At 61.3% G+C, this 17,836-nt stretch overlaps 1 protein-coding gene across 6 annotated transcripts; it reads right to left on the bottom strand.

The window, feature by feature from the left end:
• Positions 1-266: 266 nt before the first annotated feature.
• Positions 267-10,610, bottom strand: NFE2L1 (NFE2 like bZIP transcription factor 1). Of its 6 annotated transcripts, none has more exons than XM_062508270.1 (6): positions 10,586-10,610; positions 8,556-9,786; positions 3,958-4,173; positions 3,458-3,547; positions 2,920-3,081; positions 267-2,718 (listed from the first exon to the last, which is right to left on the bottom strand). In XM_062508270.1, the coding sequence occupies exons 2-6, from the start codon at positions 9,036-9,038 to the stop codon at positions 1,384-1,386; spliced, it is 2,286 nt and encodes a 761-aa protein (XP_062364254.1). In that variant the 5' UTR covers positions 9,039-9,786; positions 10,586-10,610; the 3' UTR covers positions 267-1,383. The 6 variants fall into 6 exon arrangements, with proteins under 6 accessions (XP_062364254.1, XP_062364252.1, XP_062364253.1 ...); XM_062508268.1 differs by lacking the exon at positions 10,586-10,610 and having other exon boundaries at positions 8,556-9,040; positions 9,561-10,325; XM_062508269.1 differs by lacking the exon at positions 10,586-10,610 and adding an exon at positions 9,987-10,325.
• Between the last annotated feature and the right edge of the window lie 7,226 nt (positions 10,611-17,836).

The raw sequence follows: 17,836 nt of genomic DNA, 5'->3' as shown, positions 1-17,836 counted from the left end.
CCACCCCCCTCCTGAAAAACAAAGGAAGTCAGACCAACACCTCTAGGGACAGAAGAGAATCCTATAATGTGATCACACGGTTACACGGAAACTTTATGGCAAAGAGAACATTGAGCAGCTTTGAACGTTTGGGCTTCTCCCTTTTTTTTTTTTTTTTTCTTTTTTTTTGTTTTTGTTTTAAGGTAATTTTTTTAGCTTTTTTTTTTTTTGTTTTGGGGGTTTTTTGGGTTTTTTTTTTTGGTTTTTTTTGTTTTTTTTTTTTTTTTTTTTTACTCAACACAAGCACTTCTAGACCCTAAAAGGAGGGGGGGAAAAAAAAAAATCAAGGCTGGAACCCCCCCCCCCAAAAAACCCCAAGCGTGGTTGGACGGGGGCCTACAGCTGTTGAATGCTCGAGGTGACACCCCAAGATTAGGATCGGGGTCCCAGCGCTCCCCTTGTGCTGTTCCTGACCCAAAAATTCCTCCCCAAGCTTTTCCCAGGAGAAGCAGGCGGGGGCTGCGTGCTCACGAACGGATCCTGCTGCTCCTCCCTCCCTTCCCAATCCCCCCCCCTTGGCTGTTCTTCCTCCCAGGATGGTTTTTCTGCCCTTTCCCCTGGTTCTGAGCTTCCTTGGGCAGGAAGGGGTTAATGGAAGTCACGCCACTTTTGTGTCTCTGCACGTGTGCCCTGCTCTGATCTCTGATCTTCGAGGGAGGAGAAATCTGGAATATCTCACACACACCGATGACAAAAATCCGGGTTGGGATAAAAGGAAAAAAACCAACGACAACAAAAAAAAAAAAAAAAAATCCCAAAGAGGAACCAAAAAAAAAAAAAATTTAAAGGGGAAAAAAAATAAGAACCAACTACCTGAAATCACAGAACTTTGGAAGTTCAGAAAAATGTCTCTCCTATAACTTGGTTTGAAGTCCATTCGCTTAAATCTTTTTTTTTTCTTGTTTTTTGTGGTTTTGTTTTCTCTTATTTAAAGCCAGTTCCTAACAGTAGTTTGTTTTTTTTTTCCTTGGGTTTTGTTTTTCTTTTTTTTTTTTTTTTTTGTTTTTTTTTGTTTTATCCACCTCATGCCAACCTCCCCAGCAGCGATGCCAGCTCGTCCCTGTGCTCTCCCAGCATCCCCGGGGGGCTGGGCGGTGGCAGCTGAGTTTTTTTATATTTTTATTTTTTGTGTGTGTGTGTGTGTGTGTGTGTGTTGTGGGGTGATCTCAGTCCCCCCCCCCCGTCTTTTGGGAACGGCAACTCCCGCAGAGTTCCCCCGGCGCGGCGGCGCGCGAGCCGCGTGCGGTTCGAGAAGACAGAATCGGATAAGAAGGCATCAAAGTTCCCTCCGCAAGCAACTTCCAGGCTCGGCCCTCATCCCAGCTCTCCCTTCCGCCACCGCCTTCACTTCCTCCTGTCCTTCTGCTTGCGCTCCTGGCGCCGCGGCTGCGGCTCGGCGGGCGCGGGCGCGCGGGGGATGAGCAGCACGCTGCCGTCGCTGCCGTACTGCAGCGCGTAGCGGCTGGGCGAGTACGGTCTGCCTTGTTCGTCCCGCAGTCGTCCGAACACTTCCTGGTACAAACTTTGCACTTTCTGCTTCATCTGCCGGATGGATTTGAGGAATTCCACCTTCTCCCTGAGCAGTTTGGATTTGTCGCGTTGAAGCTCCTCCACGTCGCGCTCCAGGTTGAGGATGGTGTCCAGTTTCCTCTTGCGGCAGTTTTGGGCGGCCATCTTGTTCTTGCCGCGCCGGCGGATGTCGCGGATGAGGCTGAGCTGGGCCTCGCTCAGCTGGTATTTGGACAGGAGCTCGTTAAACTCCTCCACGGGCAGGTTGATGATCTTGTCGTTGGTGAACGGGATCTTCATGGCCCTGGCGCGGTGCTCGTCGCGGCTCAGTTGTTTGTCCAGCAGTTCGGACGGTTTCTCCTTGCCGCTCTTCTTGCCGGCGCCGGGCGCTTTGGGTTCCTCGGGGTCCAGGGTGCCCGGGGCCATGTTGTAAGTGTGGTTGTGGCCAACGTGCTCCAGGTAAGGCAGGTAATGGAGCTGAGCTGGGTCCTGGTAGCTCATGCGGCAGAACTTGCTGTACTCTGGCTGGTAGCCAACCGCCCCTTCCGCTTCCTCAAAGTCCACGTTCTCCGAGTCCGAGCTGTAGCCCACGGCGCCTTCCTCAGAAAACGAGGAGGAGGAAGAGGATGAAGAGGAAGAGGACGATGAGGACGAGGCTTCGGAGCTGCTCAGAGACGCGGGGCTGTGGCCGGAATCCAGGGAAAGACCTGAGTCGGAATCGAACTCCTCTTCCAGCTGCGAGGCCTGCACGGGGTTGAAGCCCTCCTCGATGGCCAAGTCCATCAGGCTGATCTCATCCAGCATGGCCTCGTCCAGGAGCCCTCCCAGGGGGTCGGGCAGCTCAGGCCCAGCCGTCTCGTTGCCCGTGCTGTTCATCTGGGGCGGGAAGAAGATCCCGCTCAGGTTGGTGGAGCCGAAGGTGCTGTTGAGGCCGGTGGAGTTATCGGGCGCCAGCTGCAGCAGGGCCGAGCCGCCCGCCATGGAGGAGGGGCTCTCGATGTCCGAGCTGAAGAGGGAGAAGTCCTGGGAGCAGCTGCCCAGCGAGGCCTGATGCAGGCTGACGTTCTGGTTGATGGGCGTGCCGGGGGCCAGGCTGTAGTTGGACGCCAGGAGGTCCCCACCGGTACCACCGTAGAGGCTCTCGGCGCTCGTGCTGTTCACCTCCATGGCCTGCAAGAGACACGGGCACAGCTCGGTGGAGGAGCTCCGGTGCCGAGGACGCTTCCAGATCCCACGCGAGGAGCTCGCGGGTGCCACGGGGACAGCGTGGTGTCACCGCAGCGTCACCGCAAAGAGCCAGGACCCGAATTTGCGGAGCAGCGCGGCCACACGTGGAGGGACAAAGCCCTTCCCGCCTCTCCCGGAGCTCACCTGCATCTCCATGATGGACATCAGGTCCTGCCACTGCTGCTCCAGGTCGAAGGGAGACTCTGACTCGGCCAGGAGAGGGGACAGCAGGCTGGGGGGGCTGCCCGGGGCCCGGCTCTGCCCGGGCACGGCTTCGCTCAGGGCGGAGACATCCGCAGCTGGGAACTGAGCACGCCAGGGAATCAGGGCTGGGAGCTCAGGGACACTCGGGGAGGCTCTGGGATGGACACTTGGGGATTCTCGGGGATGTTCACTCAGGGATGCTTGGGGAAGGATGCTCAGGGATATTCAGGGAGGCTCAGGGATTCTCAGGGATACAGCTACCCCCCAGCCCAGCTCCCTTCCCGCCCGCTTTGCCACGAACTAACGAGGAGCAAAGCCAGGAGGCTTTAATTAATCACAGCCCCCCGTCCCCGGGTGGTTTCACAGGATGCCTGGAGCCTCCTGGAGCAGCCAAACACAATTTGCTGCTGCGGGAGAAACGCGGGAGGCACCGAAATCCCAGCGAGCGAGGCAGGGAGAGCCTCGGGATGCAGCTCACCTCAGAATTGTCCCCAAAAGGGAAGGTGGCCTCCAGCAGCCTAAGGCACTCCTCCAGGGACAGGGCTGTCTGATCCTCCGCACCGGGCACCTGCGGGGAGAGGACACACACGGAATGGGAGCCGGGATCGGGGAGGTGCTGCTGAGGAATCAGCTCACTTCCAGCAGGGCTCGATCACAGCGCATCCAAAAAAGAGCCAGAGCCCCACCCAGTGCTCCTTCAGTGGCTCCATCCTCCCGCTCCGGGCTACGGGAAAGCGCCAACGCTGCCGCTCCCGGCCAGCCTCCTGTCCCCTCCTGTCCCCTCCGGCCACACAGGCCAGGGGGACTCTGCGGCTGCCCAAGGGGACACGGCCGGCCCTGCCCAAATCCTGCTGCCCACCTGGGCAAGCCCTGCTGCTGCTGCTGGAACAGCCCCCGCACAGGCACAGGCGCAGGCACCGGCACAGCCGGAGGGCCCCGGGAGCGCAGCCCCCAGCCCAGCTGGCCCAGGGGTGTTACCTGCGCAGGGAAACTCTCCCCGGTCTCTCCATCAACTAGCGGGATTCTATCCAAGACCTCATTCCCTGCACTCCTCCAGCTGTCCCCGCGCTCCCTCCCATCGCTCAGCTCTTTGTCCACTTCGCTCTCTTTCTGACGGTGGCTGTAGTCAAAAATTTCTCGCCCAGCGCCGAGATCAATATCCTGTCTCCACAGGATGTCAATCAAATCGATGTCCTGCAAGACAGACCACATTTCCTTCAGCCCCCCCCGGCCTAAAGGTGCTGGAGGGGGATCCCCACCCAGCGGCTCCTCCCCAGGGACCCCCCCGCCCCGGCCCGCAGCCCACCCGCCGGGCCCCCCTCTGCCGCCGCCGCGGCTCCGGAGCCCCGCGGGCCGGCCGGGAGCGGCTCTGCGGGCTCCGCATGGCCGGAGCTGCCCTGCCCGCCGCCCATGGCCGCCCGCCCGCCTCCGGGGGAGGCGGCGGGGGCCGCCCGGGCCCGCGTCGCGGTGGTGGCTGCGCCGTGCCCGCCTTGCATCAGCCCGTGGTGCCATCCCGGCCATTTGCATAAGGGGTGGGGTGGCAGGAAAATCCCCGCATTCCCACCCACCTGATGCAACTTGAGCCGCCGCCGCTCAGCCGGGCCCCTGCTCCGCTCCCCGCCGGCACCGGGCTGCCCGCAGCCCCCCTGGGGCGCCCTCCCGTAGCACCCCGCTCCTTGGGGCGGCCCCGGTACCTTTCTCATGTCCCCAGCTGCCGCCCGGGCCGCGGCGCACGCCGATCATGGTCCCCGGGGGAGGAAGAAGAGGAGGAGGCGGCGGCGGTGGGGCGGGCTGGCCGGGGCGCGGCGCCGCGCACGCATCGCCGGCCGGGGCGGCGGCGGCGGCGGCGGCAGCGGCGGGGGGAGCCGCGCTCCGCTCCGCCCCACCGGCCACAGGTGCCCGCGCGGCCCCGCTGCGGCGGCAGCAGCCGCCCCCGCCCCCGGTGCGGCGGATGCTGCTGTGGCTGCGGCCCCCGGGCGGGCGGCGGTGCCGGGAGGGGCTCGGGAGGGGCACGGCGGGGCCGCCCCCCCCCCCCCCCCCGCGCCGTTCCCGGCTGCGGCGGCCGCCAAGCCCCGCCCCATCCCCGAGCCACGCCCTCTCCCTGCCGGGATGCGGCGCGCCCGGGCCACGCCCCCTCCGCCGATGGCCCCGCCCCGCCCCCGGGCGGTGGCCGCGACCAATCGGCGCCAACGGGGGCCGCCTCTCTGACCAATCAGCACCGGCGGGGGCAACTCGCTCAGCCAATCAGCGCCCGCGCGGCGCCCACCGGGCCGCGCCCCCGCCCTGGCGCAGCGGGGCCGTTCCCCCCCCCCCTCCCCCAACCCACCCCCCGACCCCGCCCGCACCGCACCGGGAATGGGAAACGGGGGGGGGCGGGGAACACCGGGACCCCCGGCCCGGGCACGAACATAGTCTGGGGTCACCTTGGCCACGTCCCTCGGGACACCCCGGCCCGAAGAGCGCGACCCCCGGGGATCCCCCTCCCCTCCTCCTCGCCCCCGGGCACGCCCCAGGCCCGGTAACCGCGGCCAAGTGTAAGGAGATCCCCCGGGGCGGGGGGGGGGTGACGGCGCTGAGCCCCCGCAGCTCATCACATGCCCCACGTATTTTTATCCTCGTGTTGTGGAAACGGCCCCGGGCACGGAGCCTCCGCCGCCCTCCCCACCCCCAATGCTGCAGAGGGAAGCGCTGGGATTTAATCCCAGCTTTGTCTTTAACCCCGGCTCAAAAATGGTTTTTTTTTATTTTTTTATCCGTGGGATAAAAAAATCAAGTGGATTTCATAATTCCCCTGAACCCCCCCAACCGCCCCGCCCCGCTCTCCGGGTGCTGCAACGCCCAAGGAAAAAAAAAAAAAAAAAAAAAAAAGGAAAAAAAAAAAAAACCGCACAGCATTCCCGGAGCGAGTTCCAGCTTCCCAAAATTATTTATATCGCCCGTATTCCCCCGGCAAGGTCGCGCCTGGGCCGCGCACAACCCACCGGGAGTCGCAATGTGCCAGGAAAAGTCATGGAAAAATTTCCAGCCTGTCCCCTGGAGCCATCTGCAGCTCCATCCCCACCCGGCCCGGGAGGGGAGAGCCCTGTGGAGCTGCCGGGATATTCCCGGTGGGAAGATTTGCGGCTGCTCCACGTTTTTCCAGGGAGTCAGGGTGAAAAAAAAAAAAAATCCCACCCTAAAAAAAAGAAAAAAAAGAAAAAAAGAAAAAAAAAAAGCCCAAAATGAGAATGTGGGAGTTGTTGGGGGAGGGAGGGAGCCGGGATGGGGCGAGGGAGTGACGTGGGAGCCAGACGGGATTTCCTGGAGCGACAGCGGCCTCTCCTCCTGTCCGGCACGGCTTTGTGGAGAAATCGTGGAAAACAGCCCTGAGAATGAGCAGGGATGCGGGAAAAGCCGGGATTGGGGAAAAATTGTGGATAACAGTCCTGAGAAGGAGCAGGGATGTGGGAAAAGCCGGGATTGGGGAAAAATTGTGGATAACAGTCCTGAGAAGGAGCAGGGATGTGGGAAAAGCCGGGATTGGGGAAAAATTGTGGAAAACAGTTCTGAGAAGGAGCAGGGATGCGGGAAAAGCCGGGACCGGGGAAGGTGCGGCCGCAGATCCCCCTCACCCACCCCTCCCTGATTCCCAGCCCGGGTTCCACTCCCAGCACATCCAGGCCCGTGGAGGCCTCTGGAAAACGGCAGCTCCCGGCTCTCTCCTCCCGAATTCTCCCAAAATCTGATCCCTGATTGCCGGAAGCTCCTCAGAGCCAAGAATCCCAAATTAAGGAAGGGCGGCGGAGCCTTCCCGGAGTGACCTTGCACAAGGCAAGGATCCAGCAGATCCCTCGCGGCTCCCCAGGCTGGGAATCGCCTCCCTGGGAATCACCCGGGATCAGCACAAGGGTGGGGACGTTCCCGTGTCCCGTGACCCTCTGACACCTCCAAGGTCGCTGCTGCCAGCCCAGAGCGGGATTCTCACCCTGGAAATCCCTGGAAACCCGCAGGGAAAAGCGGGATGACATTCCCAGGGCTCCGGAAGCACCTCCAGCCCCGGAAGCGTCTCCAGCTCTGTCTCTGCAGCGCTCCCCACACCCAATCCCACACCCCGATCCCGATCCCTGCTGCTGCACCACACGGCAGCGGCTCCCCGGGCACATCCCGGCAGGGCTGGGCATGGCAGAGCCGGGCAGCAAGGACCTGAGCATGTGGATCAGCACCGACCAGTCCCATTCCACAGCCCTGCAAGGACCTGAGCATGTGGATCAGCACTGACCAGTCCCATTCCACAGCCCTGCAAGGACCTGAGCATGTGGATCAGCACCGACCAGTCCCATTCCACAGCCCTGCAAGGACCTGAGCATGTGGATCAGCACCGACCAGTCCCATTCCACAGCCCTGCAAGGACCTGAGCATGTGGATCAGCACCGACCAGTCCCATTCCACAGCCCTGCAAGGACCTGAGCATGTGGATCAGCACTGACACCCTCTCTCCATGGCCCTGCAAGGACCTGAGGACATGGATCACCACTGACAACCCTGCTCCTTCACCCTGGAAGGACCCGAGGTTTGAAATTGGCACTGACACCTCCTCTATAACCCTGAAAGGACCTAAGGATGTGGATCAGCACTGACACCCCTGTTCCTTAAGCCTGAAAAGTCCTGAGGTTGGGAATCACCACTGACCACTCCAATTCCCTGACCCTGCAAGGACCCAAGACTGGGAATCAGCACTGACACCCCCATTCCTTGACCCTGCAAGGACCCAAGGCCGTGGATCAGCACTGACACCCATTCCCTGACCCTGCAAGGACCCAAGGCCATGGATCAGCACTGACACCCCCATTCCTTGACCCTGCAAGGACCCAAGGCCGTGGATCAGCCCCCACAGCCCCCCGAATGCCAAAGGCAGCACTGCCAGAACCAGAGCAGAGCTCCCAGGGCCCGGAATCACATCCTGGCCTTCCCAAAGGTCCTGGTTGAAGCATAAAAAACAAATCCCCTCCCAGCCCAGCTCTGCCTGGCCAGCTGAGAAAAACTGAGAGAGGAGCAGGATCTGGGGAAAAAAAAAACCAAGCTGGATCATGGGGAAGAAAACCAAGCTGGAACTAGAAAATGGGGAGGAGAACTGAGAGAGGACTCTGCTCCTGGGGAGGAAAACTGAGCAGGAACTGGATCATGGAGAGGAAAACTGAGCAAGAAACAGGCTCGTGGGGAGGAAAACAGAGAGGAGCTGGCTCCTGGCCAGGCTCCAGCCCAGCAACCCAACCACCTGCTCCACACCTGGGCCAGGGCTCTTTCCCAACACTCCTGTTTATTTCCCAGCTGGACTGATTGCTTTCCCAATCCCGAGAGTCACGAGGGGCCCCGCAGCTCCTTCCCCCTGCTTTCACTGCTCCTCAGGAGCCAGAAAGGAGCAGACAAAAAGGGAAAATCGCCCTGGAATTACCCCCGGAGCACTGAAACTGAGCAGTGATTCAGGATTGCGACATTCCCAAGTGCCAAACACGGCAACATCCAAAGTTCTGCTTGCCAGGAGGCCGAAAACCTCCCTTTAAACAACCGAAAAAAAAAAAACAAAACCTCCTTCCTACCTCCTTGGTGAGATCTCCATTGACAGGTGCTGCGACAGCTCCCAAATCTTCCAGTTCTTCCCCAAATCCCTGCTCGGCTCCGCTCTCTCTCACTCCGCCGTCACCTCCGCTGCCATCCTGCACAGCTCCGGGCTGCCCTCCAGACACGGATCCTTCAGGATCTCTGTGCACCAACCAGGCACTGACCTCGGTGCTGGGCACCTGGAACCTATCCAGAGCCCTCACCTGGCTGAGCAGGCGGCGGGCAGTGAAGTAATAGTCCAGCTCGACGCTTTTTGGGTGGATGCCATATCCATCCAAGGTGTTGCGCAGGTTGTGGAACTGGGTCTGGGTGTAGGCAGAGCTCTGGCCCAGGATGATCTCCCGTAGAGGAGGGAGCTGGGAATTCAGGTAGGTGTCCACGTCCACACGCACGCCGATGAGGCTGAGCAGGATGGTGAACTGGATGAGGCCCTCGGTGAAGTATTTCTTCAGAGAGAGCATTTCTGGTAGAGAAAAATTTAAAAAAATAAAGGAGGAAAAAAAAAATAAAACGAGGATTGAGGTTGGGAAGTCCAATAAGGCGGTGGTAGAGGAGGGTGAAGCCTCCACACAACAGGTTGGGTGGGTTTGGCTTTGCTCTGCCCCACTTTCAAACAGAATCGTCTCTGCCTGTTAAAATCCAGGAGAACCTGAGGTTGGTCAGGTTTTCCTAGGGTTTTCCAGGCTGTTTGTACCCACCCCCCCCCCCAAAACCTGGAGAGATCCAGGGAGGCAGGGATGAGTCCAGAAAAAAAGTTTAAAGAATGCTCCAAAGGTTTGGTTTGTTTTGGGTTTTTTTTTTTTTTTTTTTTTATTACTTCCACAAGGATTGGTTTTCCTCTGAAAAGTCAGGAAATTGGTGCATGGAAAACTGGAGAAAATCAAAGTTCAAACTTTGGGAACTCTCCCCGGCAGCTCCACCCTCACCTTCCCTTTTGTTTTTATCACGCGGGGACGCGGAATTCCATGTTGCATGTGACTTACTGTCCGAAAACTCCACATGCAGTGACTTCCTCTGTCCCCCCCGCGGCTCCCCACGCTCCGGGACGGGCTCCGCTCCTTCCAGCAGCTCCTCCTTCCCTTCTCCGGCTCCTATTCCTTTCTCTCTTCTGCTCCCGACGCTTTTTGAAGGAGCCTTTTATGAGTCAAAGGTCCCGAGCATGGGAAGGTCCAAAGACTCCAACGCTCCTGGCCGAGATTTCATCAGCAGCTGAAATGTAACCAGAGAGCAAACACGGTAACACCGAGACACCACCCTGCCCACGGCCCTGCTCGCACAGCGCCTTCACCCCGCGAAAAACAAAACAAAACAACAAAACAAAAAAACCAACAAAAAATAAAATAATAAAAAAAAACAACGAGGGAATTTCGCTGGAATTGCCGATTTTCCTGCAGCCTCGGCCGAGTTACCTTCGAGGACAACACTGTCCAAGCTTCCCCTGCCCGCGTTATTCTTAGGCTAGTGCGTCAACTTCCCGCTGGCTGAAGGAATCCAGCTCCCTTTGCATTGCTTAGCACGGCTTCCAGCCGGGCCGGGGCTTTTCCATGAAACACCGGGAATGCTCCCGGGGCCCGCCCCGCTCCCACCTCCCGCAGCGCGCCGGGGCGGCTCCCGCTGTGCTGGGTAGAAGCGCCCGACCCCTGAGCTGGGGGAGATCCTGAGCTTGCGGCTCCCCGAGGAGATTTGGGAGTCCCCGATTTTGGGGGTGGGGGCTCCCCGAATGGGGACCACGTGCGCCCCCACCCCGTTTCCCTTTCGCGGGGCCCTTTAAGACCTCACGTGACCTCAACTCCCCCACCCCCCCCGCGCGCGCGCGCGCGCGTCGCCACGTGACCCCCCCCCCTCGCACGCGCGCGCGCGCGCGCTCCCGCGGGCCTCGCCGTCCCCCCTCAGCGCCGCCCGCCCCGCCCCGCCCCGCGCACGCCGCGACCGCCGCGGCCGCCGCCACCCCCGTGCCCTCCGCACTCCACCCCCGCACTCTGCACCACGGATCCGCCCCCGACGGTACCCGCCGGGCTGCGCCGCCGCTCCGGCCTCGCCGCCGCCGCCGCCGCTCCCGCTCCCCGCCCCGGCCCAACCGCCCCCCCCCCCAACCCGCCCGTCTCGCGCGGCTCCGCCGCCAATCACCGCCCGCGGAGGGGAGGAGGGAAAGAGGCGCGGACCAATGGGAAGAGGGCGGTGAAGAGTTGCTCCCGCCTCCCCGGCGCCGCTTTGATTGGCAGGAAAACTGACAAATGGGCGTCCGAGAAGGTGCGGACGGTCCTCGCGCTCGGCGCGGCTGAGCCAATGGGAAATGAGAAACTGGGTAGCGCATCGCGCCCATCAGTGGGGTTGATTGACAGCACACTCAGCCAATGGTGAGCATGTCTTCATAGAGTGACAGCAGCCTGAACCAATGAGATGACGCGCAGGGTCCTAGCGCTTGAGTGGCAGTGGCGCGCACCAATCGCTGCAGGGCGGTGGCACCGCCCCTTCTCTCCGCAGCGGTTGCCACGGCAACGGGCGCCCCGGGCCCTCAGCGGGGTGAGGCCGCCATGGCGGGGTTGCCGCCGCCCCGCGCGTCCCCGCCGAGCCTGAGGAGGTCACACCGCGGCCGGGAGGTGCTTCCGAGGTGGCTCCTGAGCCTTATTTCCCTCTGGAGCACCCCGGGCCCCACCCATTGCAGCCACAGGGCTTGGGGATGGTGGTGCTGCTTAACGTCTCCTGTCTCCGCGGGGCCCCTGAGCCCCGCTGGGAACAGCCGGGAGGGAGATTTATGGGTGCTGGTCACCGATGTTCGGTGACTTTTGGGTTGGTCAAAAGGTGAGGGACAGGCTGTGGCTCTTCCCAACCACCTCAGCTGCCCAAGAATCTGCTCCAGGCCAGGATCTGTAGGAAAAGAGGTGGAAAATCGCTGCTGGCATCAGGCCCTGTGTGTCCTCTTCCCTTCCAGGGTCATCAACCCCTGATCCAACCTAAAACCCCGTAACCTCATTAAACAACCAGGGAGCAGGGTTCAAACCCGGCGCAGGTCGTTCACCCCTTCCCACATGGATCCAGACGGGATTCCTGCCCATCCCTGTTCCACACGGGATTCCTGCCCCTTCACCCCTTCCTTCCCACATGGATCCATCAAAGATTCCTGCCCGTTCTCCTGTTCCCAAATCAATCCATGTGGGATTCCTACCCCTTCAACCTTTATCGCATCAAACCCTGTGGGATTCCTGCCCGTTCTCCCCTTCCCACGTGCATCCACGTGAGATTCCTGCCCCTTCCCACATGGATCCACGTGGGATTCCTGCCCATTCTCCCCTTCCCCCGCCGATCCATGCAGGATTCCTGCCCATCCCTGTGCCCAATTCCTGCCCAAACCCGTGCCAGCAGGTGGGAGGACCAGGCAGCACCACCCAGCTCCTGCCATTCCTGCCCATCCCAGACACTCTTCCCTGCCCCAGAAACCTGCTGGGACAAACAGGATTCCACAGACCATGGTTCATCCAAGGGGGGAAAAAAAAAACCAACAAAAACACAATGGAAAAACCATCATGGGATCTGACCTGGGTAAGAGATTTGGGGGTGTTTTCCACCCTAAACCCACCCTGGGTTGGATTTTGGGGCTCTTGCCCACCCAGGTTGATTATTTGGGGATGTTTTCAACCCTGAACCCATCCTGGGTTACATTTTGGGGATGTTCTCCACCCTAAAGCCCCTCTGAATTGGACATCTGGGGCTATTTTCCACCCTGGGTTGGATTTTGAGAATGCTTTTGACCCCAAAGCCCTCCCCCCAGGGATAAAGGGGTGTCTGGCAGCCCCCCAAAACCCCTCCCATGACTACTCAGGGCCCTGGGCTGTTTCCAGCTGGGAATCCGAGCTGGGCTGTCCCTCCCGGGTTATTTTTAGTGTCCCCTAGGATTATGTGGGGACAGCTGGCCCTGTCCCCGTGCCCACCTCGTGCCACTGAGGGGGACACGGAGCCCCTTCCCCATTTTTTTCCTCCTAGGAAAACTTTGCAGCCCCAAAGATTAAAGGAAAGATCTTCCTAAACAAGGCAAGATTTGGGTGAGTCACCAGAAAATTCCAGGCTGGGAAAGGTCAGGGAATAGGAGCAGGGACTGGAATTATTTGGGATGAATCCAGGAGCCCCTTTCCCAAATTTTTCCCCTCAGGAAATTGCTGCAGCCCCAGAAATTAAAGCAAACAAGGGCAGATTTGGATGAGTCACTGGAGAATGCCTGGGAGAAGTCAGAGGATGACCTGGAGTTCCCTGGGAGCAGGGAATGGAGGGGTTGGGATTATTTGGGATGAATCCAGGAGCCCCTTCCCATGTCTGGGATCCGCCCCCAGTGTTGATAATATCCGGGGATTAATTAGGCATTAATGAAGTTTGTCCTTCCCACTCATTCCCAGCCACAATTAAAGCTTTTCCTTCCTAATCCGGTGTTGGGGTGGACCCTCCTTGCTGTGGGCTTTTTTTGTGTTAAATCCCAATCTTTATGGAATTATCACTTCCATGGTGTCCCCTGGGGCTGGGACACCCCACTCCCCATGGAGGTTCCCTACAGAGCTCCCCAAACCTTGGGACAATCAACCCCACACTGGGATCATTGCCTTCCTGGGAACCCCCAACCCTACAGACCTCACCTGAACTTTGAGATCACCCCCTTTATGGGAACCCCAAACCTTAAGACCCCACAGATCCAACTCTGGGGTCACCACCTTTCTGGGAGCCCCTCACGCCACAGATCCTAGGGACTCCCCCCACCCCACTTTGGGGTCACCTCCTTTTTGAGAACCCCACACCCACCTGGCTTTATCCCCTTTCCCAGGTATCCCCAACCCTACAGAGCCCCCCAGGTTGGCACAGCCTGTCCAAGGCCCCCCCATGGGACCCCAAATCCTCCCCTGATCTCCCCCAACACCGCGGCCCCAGCGCGCCTCTTTCCCGTCGTTCCTTGCGATACCTGAATTTTATTTGCATAGCTCCGCCCCTTACTAGCCTTCCATTCCTTATTAGGAGTGTGAGACCACGCCCGTTCCCACCTTAGCCACGCCTCTCGTGCCCCGCCCCTCCCCGCGCATTCGCGGTCCTGCAGCGCCGCCTGCCGGCGCCTCTGGGGCAGCGCGCGGGGTCTGTCCTGACCCCCCCAAAACAGAACCCACCCCTTCGGGACATCCCCAAAACAGAACCCACCCCTTCGGGACCCTGTCCTGATCCCCCCCCCCCCCCCCAAACCGGAACCCCCTCTTCGGGACCCCCCAAAACAGAATTCCCCCTTCGGGACCCCATTCTGACCCGCCTCCAAACCCTGGATCCCGTTCTAGACCTTCCACCTTGAGTCCCCCCAAACCAGGACCACCCTCCCGTGCCCGAAACCCCCCCAAAACTCTGGTGTCCCCCGGGTGTCCCCCAGCCTGGATGTCACCCTCTCAATGGATGACAAAGAATGGGCGGAAGCCCCCAAACCCGCGCTCGGTGGGGCAGGGGGTGGTGAGTGGGGGGACACACCCTGGGGACCCCTAAACTGGAGGAACACTGGCGTGGTTTTAGGGGTGGCGTGCCCCAAATGCCAGCCCAGTCCCCTGCTGTCCCCATCACTGGGGGGGGTGGGGGGCTCTGTGTCCCCTCTGTCCCTCTCGATGGCGACCCTGGGTCACCCCCCCGCTCCCTCCGCAGCCCGGGGCGACCGAGAACAAAGAGGAGGAGGAGGAGCGCGAAGGCCCCGGCGGTGACAGCTGGTGGCCCCCGGGTGACACGGGGACAAAGGCACCGCTGCCAGGGACAAAGGGGCTGAGAGGGAATAGGGGGGGGGGAGGACAGCGACCCCACAAAAACCCCACAGCAGTGCGGGGGGTTTGGGATGCCAGGGGGCACAGAGCAAGGGAAAGGAGTTCCGGGGTGCCCGTGCCGGGGATGGTTATTTTGGGGTGCCCGTTCCGGGACTGGTTCTTTAGGGGTGCCCGTTCCAGAGTACCCGTTTTGGGGTACTCGTTTCAGGTTGCCCGTTTTGTGATGCCCGTTTTGTATCGCCCGTTTTGGGGTGCCCGTTTCGAGGACAGTTGTTTCGAGGTTCTAGTTTCGGTGTCCCCTTTTCGTGGTGCCCGTTTTGGCGTGCCCATTTCGAGGTGCCCATTTCGGGGTCCCCATTTCGTGATCCCCATTTCGGGGCTTCACCATCCGCGTTTTGTCTCGTGCGCGGGCGGGAGGACAGAATTGAACAGGAAAGTAAAAAATCCCCCGGGGCCGGGGGTGGAAGGAACTCCGATATTGGGGTGCCGAGGATGGGACACGCGGGACCCCCCCCAAATATTCGGGATCCCCCAACCGGATCGGGCTGGGCCGCGGTCCAACGTGTCCCCCCTCCCCTCGCGGAGCTGTCGCCGCCGAGGTGACACATCGGTCCCCGGGCGAGCGGGGGCAGCTGCGGCCCCGTTCCGCGCTGATTTAACGAGGAAATTTGGGGACCGTGCAGCAGCTGCAGAGTGTGCCCTGGGGAAGGAGCCGGGACAGGCGGCAGGGGGGGTTTGGGGGTGTTCGGGGGGGTCCCTCTGCTGTCCCCACCCCGCTGGGGACTTCGGGAGCGGCTGCTTGGTCCTAAAAATTTGGCTGCGAGGGGATGAAGAAAGTAAGGAGAGGGAGGAGGGATTTGAGGGGTTCGGGGATGAGAGGAGGGAGAGGGGGGGAGATCGGAGAGGGGTGGGGAGAGGGATGGACAGAGGGATGGACAGAGGGATGGACAGAGGGATGCAAGAAGAGATTGGGGAGGAAGGGAAGGATAGGGGGAGAGGGATAGACAGAGAGGTGGACAGAGGGATGGACAGAAGGATGGACAGAGGGATGCAGGAAACAATGCCAGGAGAGCTGAAGGGACACAGGGATGGATGGATGGATGGATGGATGGATGGATGGATGGATGGATGGATGGACGGACGGACGGACGGGGAGTGCACAGGACAGGCAGGGCCGGGTGGCGCGGGGGTGGCCGCGGGGACAGCTGGGGACAGCAGGAGGGGCCCCAGAGCCGCCTCGCAGCTGGCGGGACCTCGGGGGTGCCCCCGGCCCGGCCCCCCGGCGTTAATGGAGCGAGCGCGGCTGTCAGGGATGCGACAGCAGCGGGGACGAGGGACAGGGCTGGGACAGATGGAGGGACTTTAATTGGTAATTAAATCCCTCCCTGGCAGGTGAGATGGAGCAGCAGCCGGCCGGGGAGGGGGAGGGGAGGTGATATCGCCGAGGGGGAGGTGTCACCGCTGGGGTCCCCATTCCCGGTCCTGTCCCATCCCTTTGTCTGGAGTAAACCCAGCCCTGACCCCCCGCCCCCCCCCAGGCTGGTGACAGTCACCACACGGCAGGGACAGGGACCCGTGAGGGACCTCGGCTTTCCGGGGGGGGGGGGGGGGGGGCTGGGACTTCAGGTCCCTTCTGTCCCTTCTGTCCCTTCTGTCCCTTCTGTCCTTGTCCCCTCCGTGCACACCCCCCGGTCTTTGTCGCGTCCATCCACATGTCCCTTTGGTTCGTGTCCCCTCTTTCCATGTCCCCTCCATCTCCACATCCTCAATCCCTATTCCCCCACATCCCAAATCCCTATTCCCCCACATCCCAAATCCCTATTGCCCCACGTCCCTGATTCAAATTTCCCCACACCCCTGATCCCAATTTCCCCACATCCCGGGGGTCCCGGGGGTGGTCAGGGGCCGGGAGAGGGGGTGAGCCCCGCGCTGGGGGAGGGTCCAGCTGGAGGATAAAGTCGCTTTATGGCCCGAACCCCAACCGGATGCCTTGGCCATGGTGACACTGGGGACGGTGACCCCCAGATCCCCCCGGACCCCCCTCCCGGAGACCCCCGGAGCCCCCATCCCCCTCGGGGGACCCTCCCCGGCTCCCGGCTCCGTGCGCGGCCGGCCGGCAGTGACAGGCGGCGGGTAATTAATGAGCCCGTTAATCACCGTTAGCGGGGTAATGAGGGGCTCCCCGAAGCTTGGCTGTTACCGAGCGGGGAAGGGGGAACGGGGACAAGGACAGGGACACAGGGACAGGGATGGGGACAGGGACACAGTGAGAGGGATGGGACAGGGACAGGGATGGGGACAGCGATGGGGACAGGGACAGGGACACAGGGACAGGGATGGGGACAGGGACAAGGATGGGACAGGGACACAGGGAGAGGGATGGGACAGGGACAGGGATGGGGACAGGGACGGGGACACAGGGAGAGGGATGGGACAGGGACAAGGATGGGACAGGGACACAGGGAGAGGGATGGGACAGGGACAGGGATGGGAACAGGGACAGGAACACAGGGACAGGGATGGGGACAGGGACGGGGTCACAGGGACAGGGATGGGGACAGGGACAAGGATGGGACAGGGATACAGGGAGAGGGATGGGACAGGGACAGGGATGGGGACAGGGACAGGAACACAGGGACAGGGATGGGGACAGGGACGGGGTCACAGGGACAGGGATGGGGACAGGGACAAGGATGGGACAGGGATACAGGGAGAGGGATGGGACAGGGATGGGGACAGCCATGGCGACAGGGGTGGGGACAGGAGTGGGGACAGCCCCAGCCCCTTTGGGGGCCCTCCCCACCCCCACCGGGGACCCTCATCCCCATTGGAGACCCCCAGCCCAGTGTGGGGGCGGTCCCACAGCAGAGCCGGACCAATGAACAACTGTGACGTCGGGGAGGGGGGGGGGGGGGGGCGGAGTCAAATCGTGACAGCAACCAATAGCCAGTTAGTGTGAGTGTGGCCCGTGCGTGACGTCACGGGGCGTGACAGCCCCGCCCTAAAGCCGCGGCGGGGCTCCCGCCCAGTCCGTCCCAGTTTGTCCCAGTCTGAGCGGCGTTTGGGGGGGTCGGGGGTGATTGATGGGATCCCCGCGCTCCCTGCGGGCGGGGCTAACGAGCCGCAGCGACAGCGGGCGGTGTCACCGCGCCGGGGGACAGCGCCCATCGATCACCCGCTCTGCTGTGACATTCAAACGCCATCCCCCACCCACCATCCTCTCGGGGCCGGGGGCTGCTGCGACCCCACCGCGGCCACCTAAAGGACGGGGCAAGCGGGTCCGGTGGCCCTGAGACCACCCAGAGCCGCGGGTTTTGGGGATGTCCCCAAGGCTGTCCCCATGGCTCGCAGAACCCCCGGGTGCCTCGTAGGGGGCTAAACGGGGGTCCCAGCCTGGTTCCAGATCTCGCCCCCCAGTCTTCTGTCCCTGTCCCCGTTCTTATCTCTGTCGCTATCTCTGTCCCCATCCCTGTTCTTGTCCCCATCCCTGT

Source organism: Cinclus cinclus, chromosome 24, assembly GCF_963662255.1.
Source record: "Cinclus cinclus chromosome 24, bCinCin1.1, whole genome shotgun sequence".
In the NCBI taxonomy this organism is placed as follows: Eukaryota; Metazoa; Chordata; class Aves; order Passeriformes; family Cinclidae; genus Cinclus; species Cinclus cinclus.
The sequence above is the reverse complement of the archived record's forward strand: the minus strand, read 5'-3'. Positions and strand labels throughout refer to the sequence as shown.

What these genes read in the sequence shown, in the direction of transcription:
- NFE2L1 (XM_062508270.1), bottom strand. Translation starts at nt 9,038, where the DNA reads ATGCTCTCTCTGAAGAAATACTTCACCGAGGGCCTCATCCAGTTCACC. An exon ending in GGGAGAGTTTCCCTGCGCAG is followed by an intron (nt 3,548 to 3,957) that starts GTAACACCCCTG and finishes CTCTCCCCGCAG; the next exon opens with GTGCCCGGTGCGGAGGATCA. An exon ending in CTTTTGGGGACAATTCTGAG is followed by an intron (nt 3,082 to 3,457) that starts GTGAGCTGCATC and finishes TGGCGTGCTCAG; the next exon opens with TTCCCAGCTGCGGATGTCTC.